Source organism: Rhinoraja longicauda, chromosome 17 (assembly GCF_053455715.1).
Source record: "Rhinoraja longicauda isolate Sanriku21f chromosome 17, sRhiLon1.1, whole genome shotgun sequence".
Classification (NCBI taxonomy): Eukaryota; Metazoa; Chordata; class Chondrichthyes; order Rajiformes; family Arhynchobatidae; genus Rhinoraja; species Rhinoraja longicauda.
This window is the reverse complement of record NC_135969.1, coordinates 12846802-12866773: the sequence shown is the minus strand read 5'-3', so window position 1 is coordinate 12866773 and position 19972 is coordinate 12846802. Positions and strand designations below refer to the sequence as shown.

Here is a 19972-nt window from a genome sequence, read left to right as displayed (position 1 = left end):
CCACATCTGAGTGTAGACTCCCAAATACCTAGAATTGGTTTTGGAAGATTTGTTCCACTTTGTGTTCAAATCCCTTTACATATCAGGTTCTAGCCTGGTTGTATTTAGGTTAGTTCCCTCTGAGCCAAATTGGATAATTTGTGAGGTCATTGTACCAAGCAATAACATTTTTTTTGCACAGATTTAGTGAAAATGTTCTTCAAGGTCCATCTCTTCAATTGATTTTACAGTAATAATCACAAAATATCACAATGATCTCTCAATCAAAACTATTATTGTCCAACTTTTTATTTGTAAAAATATTTGCATTGTTCTTTTTAAATTATACTTTGTAGTAGTTAACTGCTTTGTGTATAGAGGGAGGGTTGTACAACCTTGAAACACAAAAAAAGTATTGCCGATTCAATGCTGACAGGTCTGTCCCCTCATATAAAACATTCCTTTAATTACATTGCTAAAATAGATGAGAACAATTCAAGTCAATTCTTCCTGCTCCTCAATCCACCAAGTGATGTGGAAAGGATCCTTAATCATCTTCGTACATGTCCCTGACAAATAAATGTAATTAACCTTCTACCAGAGATATGAACTACCGAAAACCTCACTTGAGAAGCCTATTAAAAAGTCACCAAAATGTTAACGAGTTATCAAATGGAATTTAGTCCACTGGGACTAATAACGGCAAATCATGAATTTACTATTTGAATAATTACTTTTACTATTTGAATAATTGCTTTATGGAGCACAGGATTTTTTTCACTATGTAGTGTATTCTCAAAGGCAAAGAAGGAAAAAGTACTGAGTACTGAGTGCCAAAAATAACAGCAAGATACCACTAAATAAGTGAAGCGATGACACACCTGATTGGTGATCATTGTGCTACGCAAATCAGCGAAGACAAATTTTGCAAAACGTGGAAACAATTTAAGATGTTAATATTGATAAGATTTATTTTGAAGAATAAATGAATAAAAGTTGTACAAGCACAAAGATGTTCCCAAATATGAAGCAAGAAATCTGGGAGCCAGTAAACTTTATAAGTTCATTGTTTCTTCTCGGCAAGTTCAAGTTCATAAGTTGTAGGAGCAGAATTAAGCCATTCGGCCCATCAGGTCTACTCTGCCATTCAATCATGGCGTATCTATCTTTCCCTTTCAACCCCATCGAAAGAGGGGTGAAATACTAATATGTACCAAGTTCTAAACAAATTTGAACCCTTTAAACAGATTAGATTGATGTATTGCACTACAACCATCAATCCATTCTGTCCAAAGAGTTCAAATTGTTCAGGTGGATGCAATAACTCTGTAGTGGCTGACCGTCTGTGAATTTTTTATCTGCTAGTTTTCTCATTATGAATGCCTTAATTACCAGATTTATTCCCATGTACCTTGGTAAAGAGTATTGAACAGCTGTGGTCATATCTTCCATCTAACTTTCTTAGCAACTAAGGATGCATCCATGGTGACATTAGCTTTGAGAAATATTACCATAATTTAGTATCTTCTTTTCATTTATTTCTATACAATCTGCCATCTCAACCTCCTCTTCCTCTAATGCAATATTGACTCCATCTCATAATGACAGATGAAAAGCAAATTATTCAGTATCAAAATTAGACTGATTCCACAAAATTTATTCTTATCTCTTTTAGCCCATCTTTCCTTAAGATCATACTTTTCACATGTTTATAAGAAAACATTGACTTCCTTTGTACGTTGTATTTAATTTCTCCTCATATACTTGATTGATAATTCTCCTATTTACACTCTCCATCACACTCCCTCCAACAAACACAAACTATATTTTGCCTTGTTTTTCACTGTATTGCAGTCATGAAATTGATAACCATTTTATTTTACTTTAAGCTGTTTTTCCTTTGTCATTCAGGGAGCTTTACCTTTAAATGCCTCATGTTATATCCTGATGGGAATGGGCTTGATTCTTGCCTGTGGTATTTTAGCTTTGATGGCATGCCATTGCTTACCTACTGATTTTCTGTCCACTTGTGTCAGATTGTTCTCAAGTCAAGGACAGTGGTTGCCTTGTAGTTGGGTACACTCACCTTGAACTTTCTTGCCCTTTACTGTAATAATTTCAGATATAAATCATATATTTGTGCAAGCATTATATTTAACAATTGTAGATCTTTGGATCTGAATAATTTCACATTTTGCTATTACATAGCATGCAATAATTTAATTTGCTTCAAATTCTCTTGCGTAAATGGTCCTTCCCTTTTTCCAACAAGGAATTGGATCTGGCAGTTGTACAAATTCATGAATTTATTAGTTAATCTACACAATGAAACTGGCTGTAATTGGGCAATGTCACTATTATTGCTTCGGTTTTTGTTCAAATTCTCCAGAATGCTCTGAATCTAGATGAGAAGCTTGTTCCTGCTGCCAACTGTATCTTGCCCAAGTGATTATTCTTTATGCATAAACCAAGTGTGCGTCACAGTATTAGTTATATAACAGCTGAGTCTGATCATGCATTTGCCATGTCCACATGCATAAACTATTAGTATAATAATACTCAGTGCATTTTCCAAGCTTTTAAGAGTTCTGCATATGCCTGCTACAATTTATTTACGTGACTTTAGATCTCTGGTAACAAGAGTGTTTAAGTGGTGTTGAGACATTTAATGTCTTATGTATACTCGTGAGTGAATAATGAGCTGCTAAATTGAGCTGCTCAGATTAGCAATTAATAAATTAGCATGCGCAGATAATTAATCCTCTACTTGTGTGCTTTTAGAAAATGACATCCTATGTTGTACACCTAATGCATTGCGATAACGCAGAGACCTGCGGCAGACCTGTGGCAATTAATTTCACCAGAAGCAGAGTGCTGCCAACTTTCAGCAATCTCACACTCATCTGTAGAAGACACATTTTTAAAATGTAATCACGTTTCTAACCTTTTTCTCAAAACAGAAAGTTATTCTAGCCTTGAAGCATAAAGATTCTTGCTTAAATTGGTATCATTTTCTAAAGGTATTATGAGGGCTATGAGGTGATGTGAGCCAAAGTGAGAGGGAGCTCAATGGGGAAGGCCCAAGTTTAAGGAAAAAAATAGTCCAGTGCTCCTTCTGTTCACCTAATCCTCAGAAACAACGTAGCAAAGTGTGGAGTCATGCATTTTGGTGATAGGAATAAAGGTGTAGACTATTTTCCAAATGGGGAAAAAATTCAGAAATCAGAGGTGCAAAGGGACTTGGGAGTGCTCGTGCAGGTTACTTTGTAAGTCAAATCGGTGGTAAGGAAGGCAAATACAATGCTAGCATTTATTTCGAGAGGTCTAGAATACAAAAACAGGGATGTAATGCTGAGGCTTTATAAGGCGCTGGTCAGACCGCATCTGGAGTATTGTGAGCAATTTTGGTCCCCATATCTGAGGAAGGATGTGCTGGCACTGGAGAGGGTCCAGAGGAGGTTTACGAGAATGTTCTCAGGAATGAGTGGGTTAACAAATGATGAGCGTTTGATGCACTGGGCCTCTACTTGCTGGAGTTAAGAAGGATGAGGGGGGGACCTCACTAAAACATACCGAATAGTGAAAGGCTAGGATAGAGTGGATGTGGAGAGGATGTTTCCACTAGTGGGAGAGTCTAAGATCAGCGGTCATAGCCTCAGGAGGAGGAATTTCTTTATTCAGAGGGTAGTGAATCTGTGGAATTAATTGCCACAGAAGGCTGTGGAGACCGTCAATTGATATTTTTAAGGCAGATATAGATAGATTCTTGATTAGTATGGGGTGGCAGGGGTTATGGGGAGAAGGCAGGAGAAAGGGATTGAGAGGTATAGATAAATCAGCCATGATTGAATGACGGAGTAGACTTGATGGGCCTTATTCTGCTCCTATCACTTATGAACTAATGAAAAGGTTTGGTCCCCCAGACCATTCTAGTGGGTACCTTAGGTAGAATTCATGCCTGTCCTCGTCTTGCACTGATTCTTTATTTAGGATTGTCAGGCGTGAAATAGAACAATATTATGACTCTGGGCAGGGGACAGAGTGCAAGCTGCCATACAACAGGTAGCTGGAGCTGCAATAATCTAGTTTTGAACAACTTTATATGGGCATGATATTTATTGCCTAAAGTAAATCCCTTTTCATCTATGTCAATGCAGAACAATGGCTTGAAAAATGGGGCAAGGGGGAGGGATTCAAATTTCTAGGACATTGGAACCAGTTCTGGGGGAGGTGGGACCAGTACAAACAGGACGGTCTGCACCTGGGCTGGAATGGAACCAATGTCCTTGGGGGAGTGTTTGCTAGTGCTGTCGGGGAGGATTTAAACTAATATGGCAGGGGGATGGGAACAAGAGCGGAGAGACAGAGGGGTATAAAGTGAGGGTAGAAACAATAGGTAACAAGGTGAAAAGTAAAAGTGGCAGGCAGACAAATCCAGGGCAAAGATCAAAAAGGACCACTTTGCAACATAATTATATAAGGGGCAAGAGTGTTATAAAAACAAGCCTGAAGGCGTTGTGTCTCAATGCAAGGAGTATTCGGAATAAGGTGAATGAATTAAATGTGGAGATAGTTATTAATGATTATGATATAGTTGGGATTACGGAGACATGGCTCCAGGGTGACCAAGGCTGGGAGCTCAACATCCAGGGATATTTTATATTCAGGCGGGATAGACAGAAAGGAAAAGGAGGTGGGGTAGCGTTGCTGGTTAGAGAGGAGATTAACGCAATGGAAAGGAAGGACATTAGCTCGGAGGATGTGGAATCGATATGGGTAGAGCTGCGAAACACTAAGGGGCAGAAAACGCTAGTGGGAGTTGTGTACAGGCCACTTAACAGCAGTAGTGAGGTTGGGGATGGCATCAAGCAGGAAATTAGAAATGCATACACCAAAGGTGCAGCAGTTATAATGGGTGACTTCAATCTACATATAGATTGGTTGAACCAAACTGGCAGGGGTGCTGAGGAAGAGATTTCTTGGAATGTTTGCGAGATGGTTTTCTAAACCAACATGTCGAGGAACCAACGAGAGAGCAGGCCATTCTAGACTGGGTATTGAGTAATGAGGAAGGGTTAGTTAGCAGTCTGGTTGTGCAAGGCCCCTTGGGCAAGAGTGATCATAATATGGTGGAGTTCTTCATTAGGATGGAGAGTGACAAAGTCAATACAAAAACAAGTGTTCTGAACTTAAAGAAAGGTAACTTTGAGGGTATGAGGCGTGAATTGTCCAAGATAGACTGGCAATTGATGCTGAAAGGGTTGACGGTGGACATGCAATGGAAGGCATTTAAAGGTCGCATGGATGAACTACAGCAAGTGTTCATCCCAGTTTGGCAAAAGAACAAACCAGGAAAGGTAGTGCATCCGTGGCTAACAAGGGAAATCAAGGATAGTATTAAAACAAAAGATGAAGCATACAGATTAGCCAAAAAAAGTAGCATACCAGAGGACTGGGAGAAATTCAGAGTCCAGCAGAGGAGGACAAAGGGCTTAATTAGGAAAGGGAAAATAGATTATGAGGGAAAACTGGCAAGGAACATAAAAACTGACTGCAAAAGCTTTTATAGATATGTGAAGAGAAAAAGATTAGTTAAGACAAATGTAGGTCCCTTGCAGTCGGAAACAGGTGAATTGATCATAGGGAACAAGGAGATGGCAGACCAATTGAACAAATACTTTGGTTCTGTCTTCACTAAGGAAGACATAAACAGTCTGCCGGAAATAGCGGGGGACCGGGGGTCTAATGAGATGGCGGAACTGAGGGAAATCCAGGTTAGTCGGGAAGTGGTGTTAGGTAAATTAAATGGATTAAAGGCAGATAAATCCCCAGGGCCAGATAGGCTGCATCCCAGAGTGCTTAAGGAAGTAGCCTCAGAAATAGTGGATGCATTAATGATAATTTTTCAAAACTCTTTAGATTCTGGAGTAGTTCCTGAGGACTGGAGGGTAGCTAATGTAACCCCACTTTTTAAAAAGGGAGGGAGAGAGAAAACGGGGAATTATAGACCAGTTAGCCTAACATCGGTAGTGGGGAAAATGCTAGAGTCAGTTATTAAAGATGTGATAGCATCACATTTGGAAAGTGGTGAAATCATCGGACAATGTCAGCATGGATTTACAAAAGGCAAATCATGTCTGACGAATCTTATAGAATTTTTCGAGGATGTAACTAGTAGAGTGGATAAGGGAGAACCAGTCGATGTGTTGAATCTGGACTTTCAGAAGGCCTTCGACAAGGTCCCACATAGGAGATTGGTGTACAAACTTAAAGCACACGGTATTGAGGGTTCAGTGTTGAGGTGGATAGAAAATTGGTTGGCGGACAGGAAGCAAAGAGTAGGAATAAACGGGTCCTTTTCGGAATGGCAGGCAGTGACTAGTGGGGTACCGCAAGGCTCAGTGCTGGGACCCCAGTTATTTACAGTGTATATTAATGATTTGGACAAGGGAATTGAATGCAACATCTCTAAGTTTGCGGATGACATGAAGCTGGGTGGCCGTGTTAGCTGCGAGGAGGATGCTAGGAGGCTGCAGAGTGACTTGGATAGATTAGGCGAGTGCGCAAATGCATGGCAGATGCAATATAATGTGGATAAATGTGAGGTTATCCACTTTGGCGGCAAGAACAGGAAAGCAGAGTATTACCTGAATGGTGACCGATTAGGAGAAGGGGAGATGCAACGTGACCTGGGTGTCATGGTGCACCAGTCATTGAAAGCAAGCGTACAGGTGCAGCAGGCAGTGAAGAAAGCGAATGGTATGTTGGCATTCATAGCAAGAGGATTTCAGTTTAGGAGCGGGGAGGTTCTACTGCAGTTGTACAGGGCATTGGTGAGACCGCACCTGGAGTATTGTGTGCAGTTTTGGTCTCCTAATCTGAGGAAAGACGTTCTTGCCTTAGAGGGATTACAGAGAAGGTTCACCAGATTGATCCCTGGGATGGCGGGACTTTCATATGAAGAAAGACTGGATAGACTAGGCTTGTACTCGCTGGAATTTGGAAAACTGAGGGGGGATCTTATGGAAACATATAAAATTCTTAAGGGGTTGGAGAGGCTAGATGCGGGAAGATTGTTCCCGATGTTGGGGGAGTCCAGAACCAGGGGTCACAGCTTAAGGATAAGGGGAAAGTCTTTTAGGACCGAGATAAGAAAACATTTCTTCACACAGAGAGTGGTGAGTCTGTGGAATTCTCTGCCACAGAAGGTAGTTGAGGCCAGTTCATTGGCTATATTTAAGAGGGAGTTAGATGTGGCCCTTGTGGCTAAAGGGATCAGGGGGTATGGAGAGAAGGCAGGTACAGGTTACTGAGCTGGATGATCAGCCATGATCATATTGAATGGCGGTGCAGGCTCGAAGGGCCGAATGGCCTACTCCTGCACCTATTTTCTATGTTTCTATATCTTTTAAATGTCATTGCAATGCATCTATTCTCAAAACCAACCTTTCCTTTTGCCTTTATGAACAAAATGTATTTAGAGCCAAGCTGAAACATTTTGTGCAGCTCCTTTCATGATCGCAAGATCTTGAATTTTTATTTTTTTTGAAATGCAGCCTCTGCTGTAGCATTGGAAACATGGCAGACAAATTGCACACATCAAACTCCAACAGATAACAGTATAATAATGACCGAATAAACTGTTTTAGAGATATTGAGACATACAGAATGAAAACAGGCACTTGATACATTGAGTTAGTGCCACCCACCATCAAGCACCCATTTACACTAATCCTATACTCACCCCAGTATATTCTCCCAGCATTCCCATCCCCCCAGAATTATGTGTCACTGTTCTCCACACAATTACATTGAGATTAGACACAAAGTGTTGGAGTAACTCAGTGGAGAACATGGATAGGTGACGTTTTGGGTCGGGACCCCTCTTCAGATTGGGACTCTTTTTCAGGAGTGTTGCCGGACTCGCTGAGTTGCTCTAGCACTTTGTGCGTTTTTTCCTATGTAAATCAACTTCTGCAGTTCATTGTTTCTACTTTAGGATTAGGTCAGTTCACAAATCTGAAGGATTTGACATTGCACTGGATGTGATGCCAAAGTACTGTGTAACCGAGCCCTCTGGGCAGCCTCACTCCATTTAACTGGGTGTTAATTATGAGTCTTAACTTTGCTAGCTTAGTTTCAATGCAAGTCAAAAGTTATTTTACATCAACAATAAACTTGCATTGTAAAATGATCCAGTATATCAGCTGCATTGATGCAAACATGGGTCTTAAAGATAAAGAAATATTGTTTTCTATCTAAATATTTATAGGAAAACGGGGTCAGGGACTGTATTTGAACCTGAGCCGCAAGGTGAAAGGACAATATTCTGGTAAAATTCCATTAAAAGCCAAAGAAGTTTATCAGGAGCTTTATCATTCTAGTCCATTTTACCAGCTAAAATTAAATTCATTTGTTTTAAATCTGATAGTTCTGCTTTCCTCCATTATTTTTTTACTCACCTTTAGGGGTTGTGTGCAAGGGGTCAGTAAGTAGCCGTTCGCTATTTGCTGCCCGCTTAAATCGCCGTGGAAACCGCCCACGATATCGTTCGTTCTCCTCGCTCTCTGATGATGCTAAAGATACGCTACGCTCCTCATCCAAAGACAGATCACTATCAGTGTCAGAATCATGGTCTGTGCAAAATCCATTGGAAAAGAAAGATCAGACAATATAAATTTTCTTAGCTGAAGTGACGCCTTCTTGTAATCTGTTGTGAGTGTCATCAGTGGTAGGAAAACGTTTGGTCGGCAAGACATTAGAAATTAATGCTGGCGTAAATAATAGTGCCATTCATGTCTATGATCTTAATGGAGACGATAATCATGTGAAACAGGAACCTGCCATTAACTCCAATAATTACCACTAATTCATCAATATCATCAATTCTGTTGCTAAACTGAAAAGGTAGACTAGAGGTGCACTGTTGTCTCAATAAACCAGAATTATTAATTCCTTGAGTCTCACTGCCCTTGTTCAAACATTTTATATTACTAGCCAGGTAATTCACAGATCTGGACTCATTATTTAGTTGACTAAAGGTCAGATTCTACCAATGCAGTTCAAGAATCATAAATTCAGATTGAAATTTTTAATTGACAAAATTACTATATAAACCTGTCAATTTGTCAAAAATAATGTTTCGTTAATGTCTTTTGAAGAAGGAACCAATTGCTCTTATCTGGCTCCATTGTACTTGACACCTGTTGTTAGCTCTTGAGAAGGCAATATTTAAGGACCATTTAAAAAGTATATAAATGTTTGAGGGTCAGATTGGAATCTTTGACAAAACTGCTTGATATTGAAACAATTTTGCTTATGTCCTAGATGCTAACATCTGCTTTAGCAAGGACAGGTTTTTGTCAAGGACAGTCCGGTTCTTGAGAGTGTGTTGGGGAGATGCTGATAAGGCTATAGTGAATGGTATTGCATGGCAAGTGCACATTTACTGAAGTCTGCCAGCTGGCTTTGGAGGAAATGGTAACAGGGCAAACTTGTTGGCTGGAGCCGAGTGCCAATCTTACCAAGAATTAATATCAAATGCTCTCTGTGATGTGATGGGACCAAACCCACTCTTTGAATGTGCTTCACCTAAGGTGCTCACCTCTTCCCCACAGGCATAACAATGTGAAACAAAAAATACGATATCATTATTAATAAATTTAAATGGCCTTGATGCATAGGACTGAAAATTTCCAAATTCACCACTGAGGTGGACAGTCAGGTTCTATGGCAAAGGTAGCTGTAAAATGAATCCAAATGATTCAAAATATCCCAACTTCTGATAAATTGGCAGGACTGCTAATGCGGTAAACAGTTAAATATATATCCCAGAATCACTGTTAGGAAGTGTGTCATTCTATTAATTCTAAAACACTCATGTATCCAAGAAATAGGCAGGATATATGTTTTAATATTTTCTAAGTTCTAGAATTTCTAAATTGTTGCCCACAATTTTTCCATCAGAAAATGCCATGCACATATTCCATCGGAATATGACGTATATTCCATCGGAATATGTCAGATGGAATCATTAGGGGGAAGCCATACGTATGGAACAGTTTGTGGTTTGTATGAGCTTTTATTAATTTCAGGATATTTACGTGATCAAACATGGGCAAACAACCAAAAAAACAACTCTAAAGGGACACAACCAATATGGTTAGCTGGTACATGAGTGTTCATTGTTGTGAAAGTATGAAATCTGCTGAAAATAAACTATGGGCAGGGAATCTCTTTTGTAACCATCTCACCTGCTGCTCCACCTGCATCTTGTGGCCGATGAAACATTGCGACGTCTATGTCAGTGGGCCCAGCATGACCCAACAAGGTTTGATCCAAGGCTGAGCCCTGCCGCGCGAGCAAGTTTTCTCTGAAGGAAGCAAAGAAAGAAATGGAGTGCCGAGAAAACAATTAAAACGTTATTTTATTTTCCACAGCAGTGATATCAAAGCCGTCAGCATTTTATTTTTAAACGCAACTTTCTTATTGCTTTTGGAACTCAAGTGGAAATTCAGACCCAAAATGGGATGGTAAAAGTATTTTTGGGAAATTTTAGAAACTACTAGACCAAGTGGGCCCCAACCTCTCCTGCATTGGTGCAGCACCCGCTCCTCCCCCCCTTCCCCATCCCACACCATCCCCGTCAACCCCCCTTATCCTCCCTCCTCCCCATGCCATAACAAATATTGAGAAACGCCATCCTAATTTTCAATTTCATCAAATCGCTTTTGGTGGTAAATGAATCAAAGATCTCATGTTCAGATTCGGAAGAGCTCTATATATTTTGCGCAAAACATTGTGGAGTTTAGATTGTTGCTAATAGATGGTGTAATTGATTCCTTTCCTGAAAGAGCCTTATTGTAATCTCATAAACTGGTTTTGTTAGTGTACCTGAGAAAGCCAGGCTGGCTGGTGTGATTTGGTGCAGATCGGGTAGTGCTCACTGAAGATATCGTTGATGTTCCAAGTGTTATCCGATGCAGGCCGCTCTCCTCAAACAATGATGTGTTGTTGTACGGGTGGGAATTCTAAGAGATAAAATAAATATTGTCCACACATTACGCCTCATGGCTGCAATTTGCCGAGTGTATAAACTAATAAAAGTCCTCAAATGTAATACCCAGTGGTTCACCAGTCCCACCTTTCTTAAGTGGATGATTCTGACCTTATGATATTCATAAAGGGACAAAATGGGGGAAGGGAACTCAGACTCAAAAAAAAGTAAGCATAGAAAAAATAAATGCCACAGTTCTGAGGTTCATCAACAATGAATGGGAACCAATTTGGGGTCTGAATACTATTCCTATTATTAGGAATAATAATAGGAATTCCTACTCCTATAGGGCAGCCCTATTATTAAAAATGGAAGTTTTTTTTACCGAGAGTTGAGGTGCTCGTGTTGTGTCCTCAGCCTGGTTTTTCTTCCCGAGGCAAGCTGATTTCCAGGCTTCCTGAACTTCTTCATTTAAAATGCAAAACAATACCAGGATAGCCAGTCCCTGTAGAAGATTAAAATGGGGTAATGCTGTAAACTCAAAATTAGTTCTGCCACCGGGTCAGTTATAAGAATCACTTATTCTAACTTTACGATGATTCCATCTCCATGCAAGAGTGACTTGGTAATGAATGTGACGTGTATTTTGAGTGTACTGATTTTACAATAGATCATACATGTTACACCAACCAAGTGGTATGAACGTTGATTGCTCCAATTTTGAATAACTCCTGCATTCCCTCTTTCACTTCCCCCCCCTCTTCCTCACCTTAGTCATTCTATTAGTTCCACTGTCCGTATCCCTGTATCCCTCTCATTATCACCTCTCGCCCAGCCAACAATGGGCCATGATGGGCTGCACCCTTCCTTGGTCATCTGTTGCCGGCCCTGATTTGGTCTGGCCTTTTCCTACCTCCAGTTCCCCCCCCCAGGGCCCCTCCCCTTCAGTCTGCAGAAGGGTTCCGACGCGATACGTCACCCATGCTTTTTCTTCAGAGATGCTGCCTGACACGCTGTTACGGTTACTTCAGCACTTAAGTGTCTATCTGCCACACATCTTGCATCTACTGAACCATAAATCCGTGCCCAGCTGCTGTTTATCTTGTGAAACCTTACAATGTAGACTTACGGTTAATACTTCTTCAGCTGAGGAATCTGACAAATAGTTCAAGCACCAAACAAATTAATGCAACTGATATTTTGATGACAAATTTTTTCTCCCACCCTCTCATAATTGAGGCGATATTGAACACGAGTAAATATTAATTTGTTGGAGAAATTAGTTTTAGAATTGCCACAATGCTGATATTTTATCCTGTTGCTGACCTGCATTTGAACTTCATCCTCATTTCCATAGTCACACTGGTCCTATCCATTGTATTAAAAGTAATGAATGCATTATTTAAGCTTCATTGTGGAACTCAAATGATACATACCATTGAACAAACATGTCACAGATTTACTGACCAGTGTGGGAAGATAATCTGTGTGTTCTTTCCACTTATGTTGCAATTTCCCCAGCATTATACTGGAAAATCTGTCAGACCCCAACCCAAGAAGATGGTGGAGGCAGGATCAGTAGGTCTCACGACCTGTAAGCTGCAGGTGGATGAGAACTTGAATTGCCAAGGCATAGTAGTGGGGTACCGCAAGGCTCGGTGTTGGGACCGCAGCTATTTACAATATACATCAATGACTTGGATGAAGGGATTAAAAGTACCATTAGCAAATTTGCAGATGATACAAAGCTGGGTGGTAGTGTGAACTGTGAGGAAGATGCTATGAGGTTGCAGGGTGACTTGGACAGGTTGTGTGAGTGGGCGGATGCTTGGCAGATGCAGTTTAATGTGGATAAGTGTGAGGTTATCCACTTTGGTGGTAAGAATAGGAAGGCAGATTATTATCTGAATGGTGTCAAGTTAGGAAAAGGGGACGTACAACGTGATCTGGGTGTCCTAGTGCATCAGTCACTGAAAGGAAGCATGCAGGTACAGCAGGCAGTGAAGAAAGCCAATGGAATGTTGGCCTTCATAACAAGAGGAGTTGAGTATAGGAGCAAAGAGGTCCTTCTGCAGTTGTACAGGGTCCTAGTGAGACCGCACCTGGAGTACTGTGTGCAGTTTTGGTCTCCAAATTTGAGGAAGGATATTCTTGCTATTGAGGGCGTGCAGCGTAGGTTTACTAGGTTAATTCCCGGAATGGCGGGACTGTCATATGTTGAAAGACTGGAGCGACTAGAAGGATGAGAGGGGATCTTATCGTATAAGATTATTAAGGGGTTGGACACATTAGAGGCAGGAAACATGTTCCCAATGTTGGGGGAGTCCAGAACCAGGGGCCACAGTTTAAGAATAAGGGGTAGGCCATTTAGAACAGAGATGAGGAAAAACGTTTTCAGTCAGAGAGTTGTCAATCTGTGGAATTCTCTGCCTCAGAGGGCAGTGGAGGCCAATTCTCTGAATACATTCAAGAGAGAGCTAGATAGAGCTCTTAAGGATAGCGGAGTCAGGGGGTATGGGGAGAAAGCAGGAACGGGGTACTGATTGAGAATGATCAGCCTTGATCACATTGAATGGCTGTGCTGGCTCGAAGGGCCGAATGGCCTACTCCTGCACCTATTGTCTATTGCCAGGGATGAAGTGCTGGTAAATGGAATTAGTTTAGTTAAGTACTAAATGGGCAGCATAGATATGGCGGCTGAAGAGCCCACCATGTCTGAAGAAGGGTCTCGACCCGAAATGTCACCCATTCCTTCTCTCCAGAGATGCTGCCTGCCCCACTGAGTTAGTCCAGCATTTTGTGTCTGTATATGGCAGGCTGAAGAGCCTGATTCTGCACTGAACAACTTAAGGTCTGCCAGCTCAACTCAATGCCCCATTCAATCAAATGGTGTCTTGAGGTCGAGTGCAATCATTCTCACCTCCTCTTAGCCAGAATTCAGTTCTTTGGTCCAGGTTTTGATCAATGCTGTGTTATGAACTGGAGGACATTACAACAAGGACTGATTGGACAGCCGGGTTTGTAATGCTTAGAGCTATCTTGGTCTTCTTCCGTGTTGTAATAAGTATTGAGTTGTACAAGTAAGTTTACGTAGACCAGGCAAGGTAAGGATGCCAAATTTCCTTGCCTGAAGGAATTTACTGATTCAGGTGTGTTTTGAAAAAATAACCTTGCTTCATGGTTGCTGTTGCTGGTTACAGGATTTTAAAAAAATTCCTGATTTATTTAGTTATTTAATCTTATTCCCTAGCTGGCTTTGTGGGATTTAAATTTGTATCTCTGGATCAATGGTTCAAGCCTCTGTCTAATAATCTTGTAATTTAAGCATTATATTATTGGACCCATTAGGCTTTACAACCATCACCAAGCATGGAGGATATTCAGGACTGATTGGAAATATATTGTTACATAATCTGTATTGTGCAGGTAAGCATCGGACAAGTGACTATTCAAATTTTGCTTGACACAGATGTGTATAAACACTGCGATTCAGCAAACATAAGACATCGGAGCAGAATTAGGCTATTCAGTCCATCGAGTCTGCTTCGCCATTTGATCATGGCTGATCTATTTTTCCCTCTCAACCCCTTTCTCCTGCCTTCCCCCGTATCCTTTGACACCCTTACTAATCAAGAACCTATCAAACTCTGCTTTAAAAATACCCAATAACTTGGCCTCCAATAATTGGCCGGTAATGGCTCCAATTACAGCCATTTGCGGCAATGAATTCCACGGATTGAGCACCCTCTGGCTAAAGAAATTCCTCATCTCCATTCAAAAGGTACGTCCTTTTAATCTGAGGCTGTGCCGTCTAGACCTAGACTCTCCAACTGCAGGAAACATCCTCTTTACATCCACTCTGTCTAGGCCTTTCATTGTTCGGGTAGGTCATATAAGACAACTAAATGCAACCATCTCAACTTCAAATATATTGGAGAAAAAGATAATTTCAATAAAGCAATAAAAGACGAGTTATCACAAGATGATCTTACACTGACTGCAAATGTCAAACAGTTTTCACAGTAATAATCACACATGGAAAATAATGGGTTGAATTCCATCACGCAGACAGGTCACCTTAGAATATGTTGCCATGCAGATGGTTAGTGAGAGTTAGTGTTTACCTGAAAACAGCAGAGGACAGTGTAGAGGTAGTGAAAAGCAAGGATACTGTTGTTGACAGCCATCAGCCCAAAGAGCCATGTGGTGCTAACGATTAGCAGCAGAATGAAAGCGCTTCGCACTGTGGTACTGGAGAGATGGAGAGAAGCAGAGAATAACCTACACAACGAGACAGCAGGTGAACAGCAAAGCTGGTTGGAAGAAACAGCATACCTGCCATTGCTGAAACAAAAATGTGCAAGGGCAGGGGGAGGGGGGCTGTTGGGAGAAGAGGACAGATTTGTGTGAAGGCAAAGCTCAGTTTAGGCAACAAGACAAATATAGCGTTATTGGTAAGATATAATTGTATGAAGAACTGTTAATAAGAGTATTGTTAATTAGTTTGTGAAAAGCTCCAATTATTATTAACAGAAACATTGTACATTAAGAAAGTAGCAGAGTAGATGTTTACGACCATGAATTTACATTGATTTAGCTCAGAGCCTGCCTGACACTCAAAACCGACTCTTAGCACATTCTTGTTAGCTGTTCCAGTTGGTGGTAAGGGACAATTATCACTGCAGCTTTACCACAAGAGTACACTCTAGCATGGAATGAGATTACATCTGAATCATGCCTCCAGATAGGGTGGTGGTGATCACAGATGCAGGTCATTACCGAGGGCAAATTGATTCATTCTCCTGGCAAGTGTAAGGACTACACGAGGGCAAGAAAAAGAGGAAAAAGACAGATAAATGTTACCCATTGGGTGGGGGGAAAAAACAGAACGTGAAGGACGGAGTGGTTAGCAGCATCTACTCACAGAGGACCGGTAAGATTGACGTTTTTGTAAGGCCCAGGTTTAATCCCGGTGTCCCAGTTCCTCATGCGTCTCCTGGCAGCCCTAAGCATGTAAACAAATGCAAGGTCTGGACTATATAAAACTAGGCCCAGTCTACCAGGGGATTTTGCAGGGGGAAAACACTGCACACTGCTTAAGATAAATTGAACCTTGCAGGTTACAAAAAATGAACTGTTACATAACTAAAGTATAATGTGTTCTGAAGAATTTTGCTCAGTTGAACAAAATTAAATAGTGGCAAAAGCAAAACTATTTTTAAACAAAGTGTTTCAATTTGGAAACCCTGATGCAAAATTCAGTCTTAACATGCTTGTTAAGCTGTACAATGCTTGTCTCATTCTTCACTCCCAATTCCTTTGTCTCACTGTAACTGCATATATATCTCTATGTTGTAATAATTTACCACAGATATCAGAGAAGTGCTAGCTTGCATTTCTTTCAACTTTTATCTTTACGCTTTGTCTTCCAGGCTGCAAGGACAGACATTGGTTGGCAAAATATCAAAGCAAGAGTCTGGTAGTTTATTAAGAATTGCTTAAGATAAAGAAATAAATGGGTCATGGTTAAAGGAGTAGTTATTCTTAAAATGCAAATCAATTCTTAATTTTAACTGAATAGCCACAAATGTCCCAGGCTCCAGAGACTTTGCTGTGAATGACATTACATTAGCGAATTTGCTTCACTGGATGTTGCTACAGGAAAGAGAATGGATGGCTGTAGGAATAAAGATGGTGTGAACAGCCACTGTTACAGTAAATCTCTGGTAAAAATATAAATGTTTCAAAATGCCTGAACTATGATAGGATATACTCTTTCCAAGTTAGTGACTGTGGTTTGGGATGTTTTGTTTACATCTCTTTCCTCCCTCTTAATGTTGGTGGTGTAAGACTTCTGAACATATTAATTTACTGCTAATATATTGTCTTTCCGCTGACTGGTTAGCACGCAACAAAAGCTTTTCACTGTACCTCGGTACATGTGACAATAAACTGAACTTAACTGAATAAAGGGATAAAACTGGTGAATAGCGAACACCACAGCATCAAGAAAGTCAAGAGTGTTTTATTCTCATACTAGACCATGTTGACCCGTTGGGCCCAAACCTCTCCTGCATTGGTGCAGCACCCTCTCCTCCCCCCTCCCCTCCCCCCACACCAACCCCCTTCCCCCTCCCCTCCACCTCCCTCTTCCCCTCCCCCCCACTCCATCCCCCCCCTCCTCCCCTCCCTCCTCCCCCCCACTCCATCCCCCTTAACCACCCTTATCCTCCTTCCCCTCCCTCCACTCCTTCCCTCCCTCAGTGATAGATTTAAACATTAAAATGTGAATAACAAAAAATATAAGACCGATTTCAATGAAACTCCTTCCATTAGCACCAAAGGGACGACGGTGAGTAAGGTGGGCCTAAAATTGTCGCACTATATTGTACTGTTTTGGTTGTAGTTTAGGAACAAACAAATAAACGAGTGTTTTAGTATATAGATGAACCAAATAGAATGAAATTCTTACTAGCACAACAGATCACTACAACAGGTAGCATTAAACTGGGATTGAATTACATTAAAAAAAAACATATTTCCTGATACAACCACGAAGTAACCCTTCACTAGTAAGCCAATCCTTTAAATAAAAATGTTATCAGTGAAAATACGCTTAAGTTCTTGCAAATTTTAGTAACCTGCAAAGAAAAGGCAATTCAGGCTAAAGACCTCAAAATTATATTGCCGCATAAAATACATGTGGTGCTTTATTAGAACTTACCGAGTCCGCGCCGACCAGCTACCCGTCCACTAGCACTATCCTACACACTAGGAACAATTTACCAAGTAACCTACAAACCTGTACGTCTTTGGAGTATGGGGAGAAACCGGAGCACCACGGGAAAACCCATACGGTCACAGGGAGAATGTAAAACTCCATACAGACAGCACCTGTTGTCAGTTTCAGTTCAGTTTAGTTTATTGTCACGAGTACCAAGGTACAGTGAAAAGCTTTTTGTTGCGTGTTAACCAGTCAGCAGAAAAACAATACATGATTACAATCAATCCATTTACAGTGTATAGGTACACGATAAGGGAATAACGTTTAGTGCAAGGTAAAGCCAAGAAAGTCCAGTCAAGGATAGTCGATGGGACTACTCTCTGTTGTGGTAGGATGATTCAGTTGCCTGATAACAGCTGGGAAGAAACTGTCCCTGAATCTGGTGGTGTGCATTTTCACACTATACCTGTTGCCTGATGGGAAAGCAGAGAAGAGGGAGTGGTCAGGGTGTGACTCGTCCTTGATTATGCTGCTGGCCTAGCTGAGGCAGCAAGACGTATAAATGGAGTCAATAGAAGGGAGGTTGGTTTGTGTGATGGCCTGGGCTGCGTCCACAATTCACTGCAATTTCTTGCGGTCTTGGATGGAGCTATTCATAAATCAAGCTGCGATGCATCCTGATAAAATGCTTTCTACGGTGCATCTGTAGAAGTTGGTGAGAGTTGTCAGGGACATGCTAAACTTCCTAAGCCTTCGCAGGAAGTAAAGGTGTTGGTGTGCCTTCTTGGTCGTTGCTTCAATGTGGGTGGTCCAGAAGAAGTTGTTGGTGACATTGACTCAGAGGAATTTGAAGTTTTCGACCATCTCTACTTCGGCACCATCAATGCAAACTAGGGTATGTGTACCACTTCGCTTCCTGAAGTCGATCACTATCTCCTTTGTCTTTCTGACATTGAGAGCAAAGTTGTTGTCTCGACACCAGGACACGAGGTTCTCAATCTCCTTGTGCTCTGTCTCATCATTATTTGATATCCGACCCACAATGGTGGGTGTCGTCTGCGAATTTGAAAATTGAATTAGATTTGTACACGGCGGCGTAGTCGTGGGTGCGCAAGGTGTAAAGAGGGCTGGGAACGCATCCTTGTGGAGCACCAGTGTTGAGGATTATCGTGGAGGATGATTTGTTCCCTATCCTCACTGATTGGGGTCTGTTGGTCAGGAAGCCGAGGATCCAGTTGCGGAGATAAGTGCTGACCCCAAGTCCTGCAAGTTTGGTGATAAGCTTGGATGGAATAATGGTATTAAAGTCAGAGCTGTAGTCTATGAATAAGAGTCTGACGTAGGTGTCTCTCTTCTCCAGGTGTTCTAGGGATCGTCAGGATCGAACCCGGGTCTCTGGCGCAGTGAGGCAGCAACTCTACTGCTGCGACGCCATGCCATCTACTATTTTAGCTGAAAAACCCTCTTCTATGCCACAGTTTCTTGAAATCAAACTGTTTAAATTATTTGCTCTGGGTATGAAAATAAAGACATAATTCAAGATGTTATTGAGAATTTAGCGTTTTCTGCTCAGACGATACTGCCTTATTACAGCCAGGTGGAGCTATTGTGCTGCTATTAAACCTGGGCAATGTTGTTTCTAAGGGCACAAGCGACTACAAATGCTGGAATCTTGAGCAAAAACCAAATTGCTGGAGGAATTCAGCAGGTCCAGTAGCATCTGTGGAGCGAAATGGACAGATCACATTTCGGGTCAGGGCCCTTCTTCAAGACTGAAGAAGTGGGCAGATAGGTGGTAGAAAAAGATGAGGGGAAGGGGATGGGCAAGAAGATGGCAAGTGGTAGGTGGATTTACACAAGGAGGGGTGATTGTATCAAATGCAATAGAGAAGTTTGAAGGAGTTGCATGTAAACCTCTGTTTCACTTGGAAGGATGGCTTAGGTCCCTGAATGGAGCTGAGTGAATGGTCTCCTATACATTCCACTCCCCTCTCCTCCTCTCTCCTTCTGATCTACCAAAGCTCTCTCTCGCACACCTTTCTTTCCCCTCTTCCACCTCCTCCTTCTGTTCATCACTCACCCTTACCTCCTCCAAGCCCCGATTCACTCCCCCTTTCAGTTTCTGTCTACCCACCGTCCCTCCCTCTGGTTCTACATTTCTCTCCTCACCCTTCTTTCTTCTCAGATTCCACCATCTGCATGCCTTTGTTTTCTTCACTTATCGCCTCCAGCCTTTGTGACCATCACCACCCTTTTCTCCTCTATCTGACATA

The 19972-nt window shown here is 41.5% G+C and overlaps 1 protein-coding gene across 3 annotated transcripts in view; it reads right to left on the bottom strand.

Annotated features, from left to right (window-relative positions):
* celsr3 (cadherin, EGF LAG seven-pass G-type receptor 3) overlaps positions 1 to 19972 on the bottom strand; it is a 188664-nt gene that overhangs the window by 8661 nt on the left and 160031 nt on the right. For all 3 annotated transcript variants that reach the window (XM_078414152.1, XM_078414154.1, XM_078414153.1), the window contains 5 exons: positions 15100 to 15226; positions 11361 to 11480; positions 10873 to 11009; positions 10233 to 10351; positions 8442 to 8615 (listed from right to left, as the gene is read on the bottom strand). In XM_078414152.1, the coding sequence (XP_078270278.1) occupies positions 8442 to 8615; positions 10233 to 10351; positions 10873 to 11009; positions 11361 to 11480; positions 15100 to 15226 (677 nt within the window). The remainder of the gene's footprint in view (positions 1 to 8441; positions 8616 to 10232; positions 10352 to 10872; positions 11010 to 11360; positions 11481 to 15099; positions 15227 to 19972) is intronic.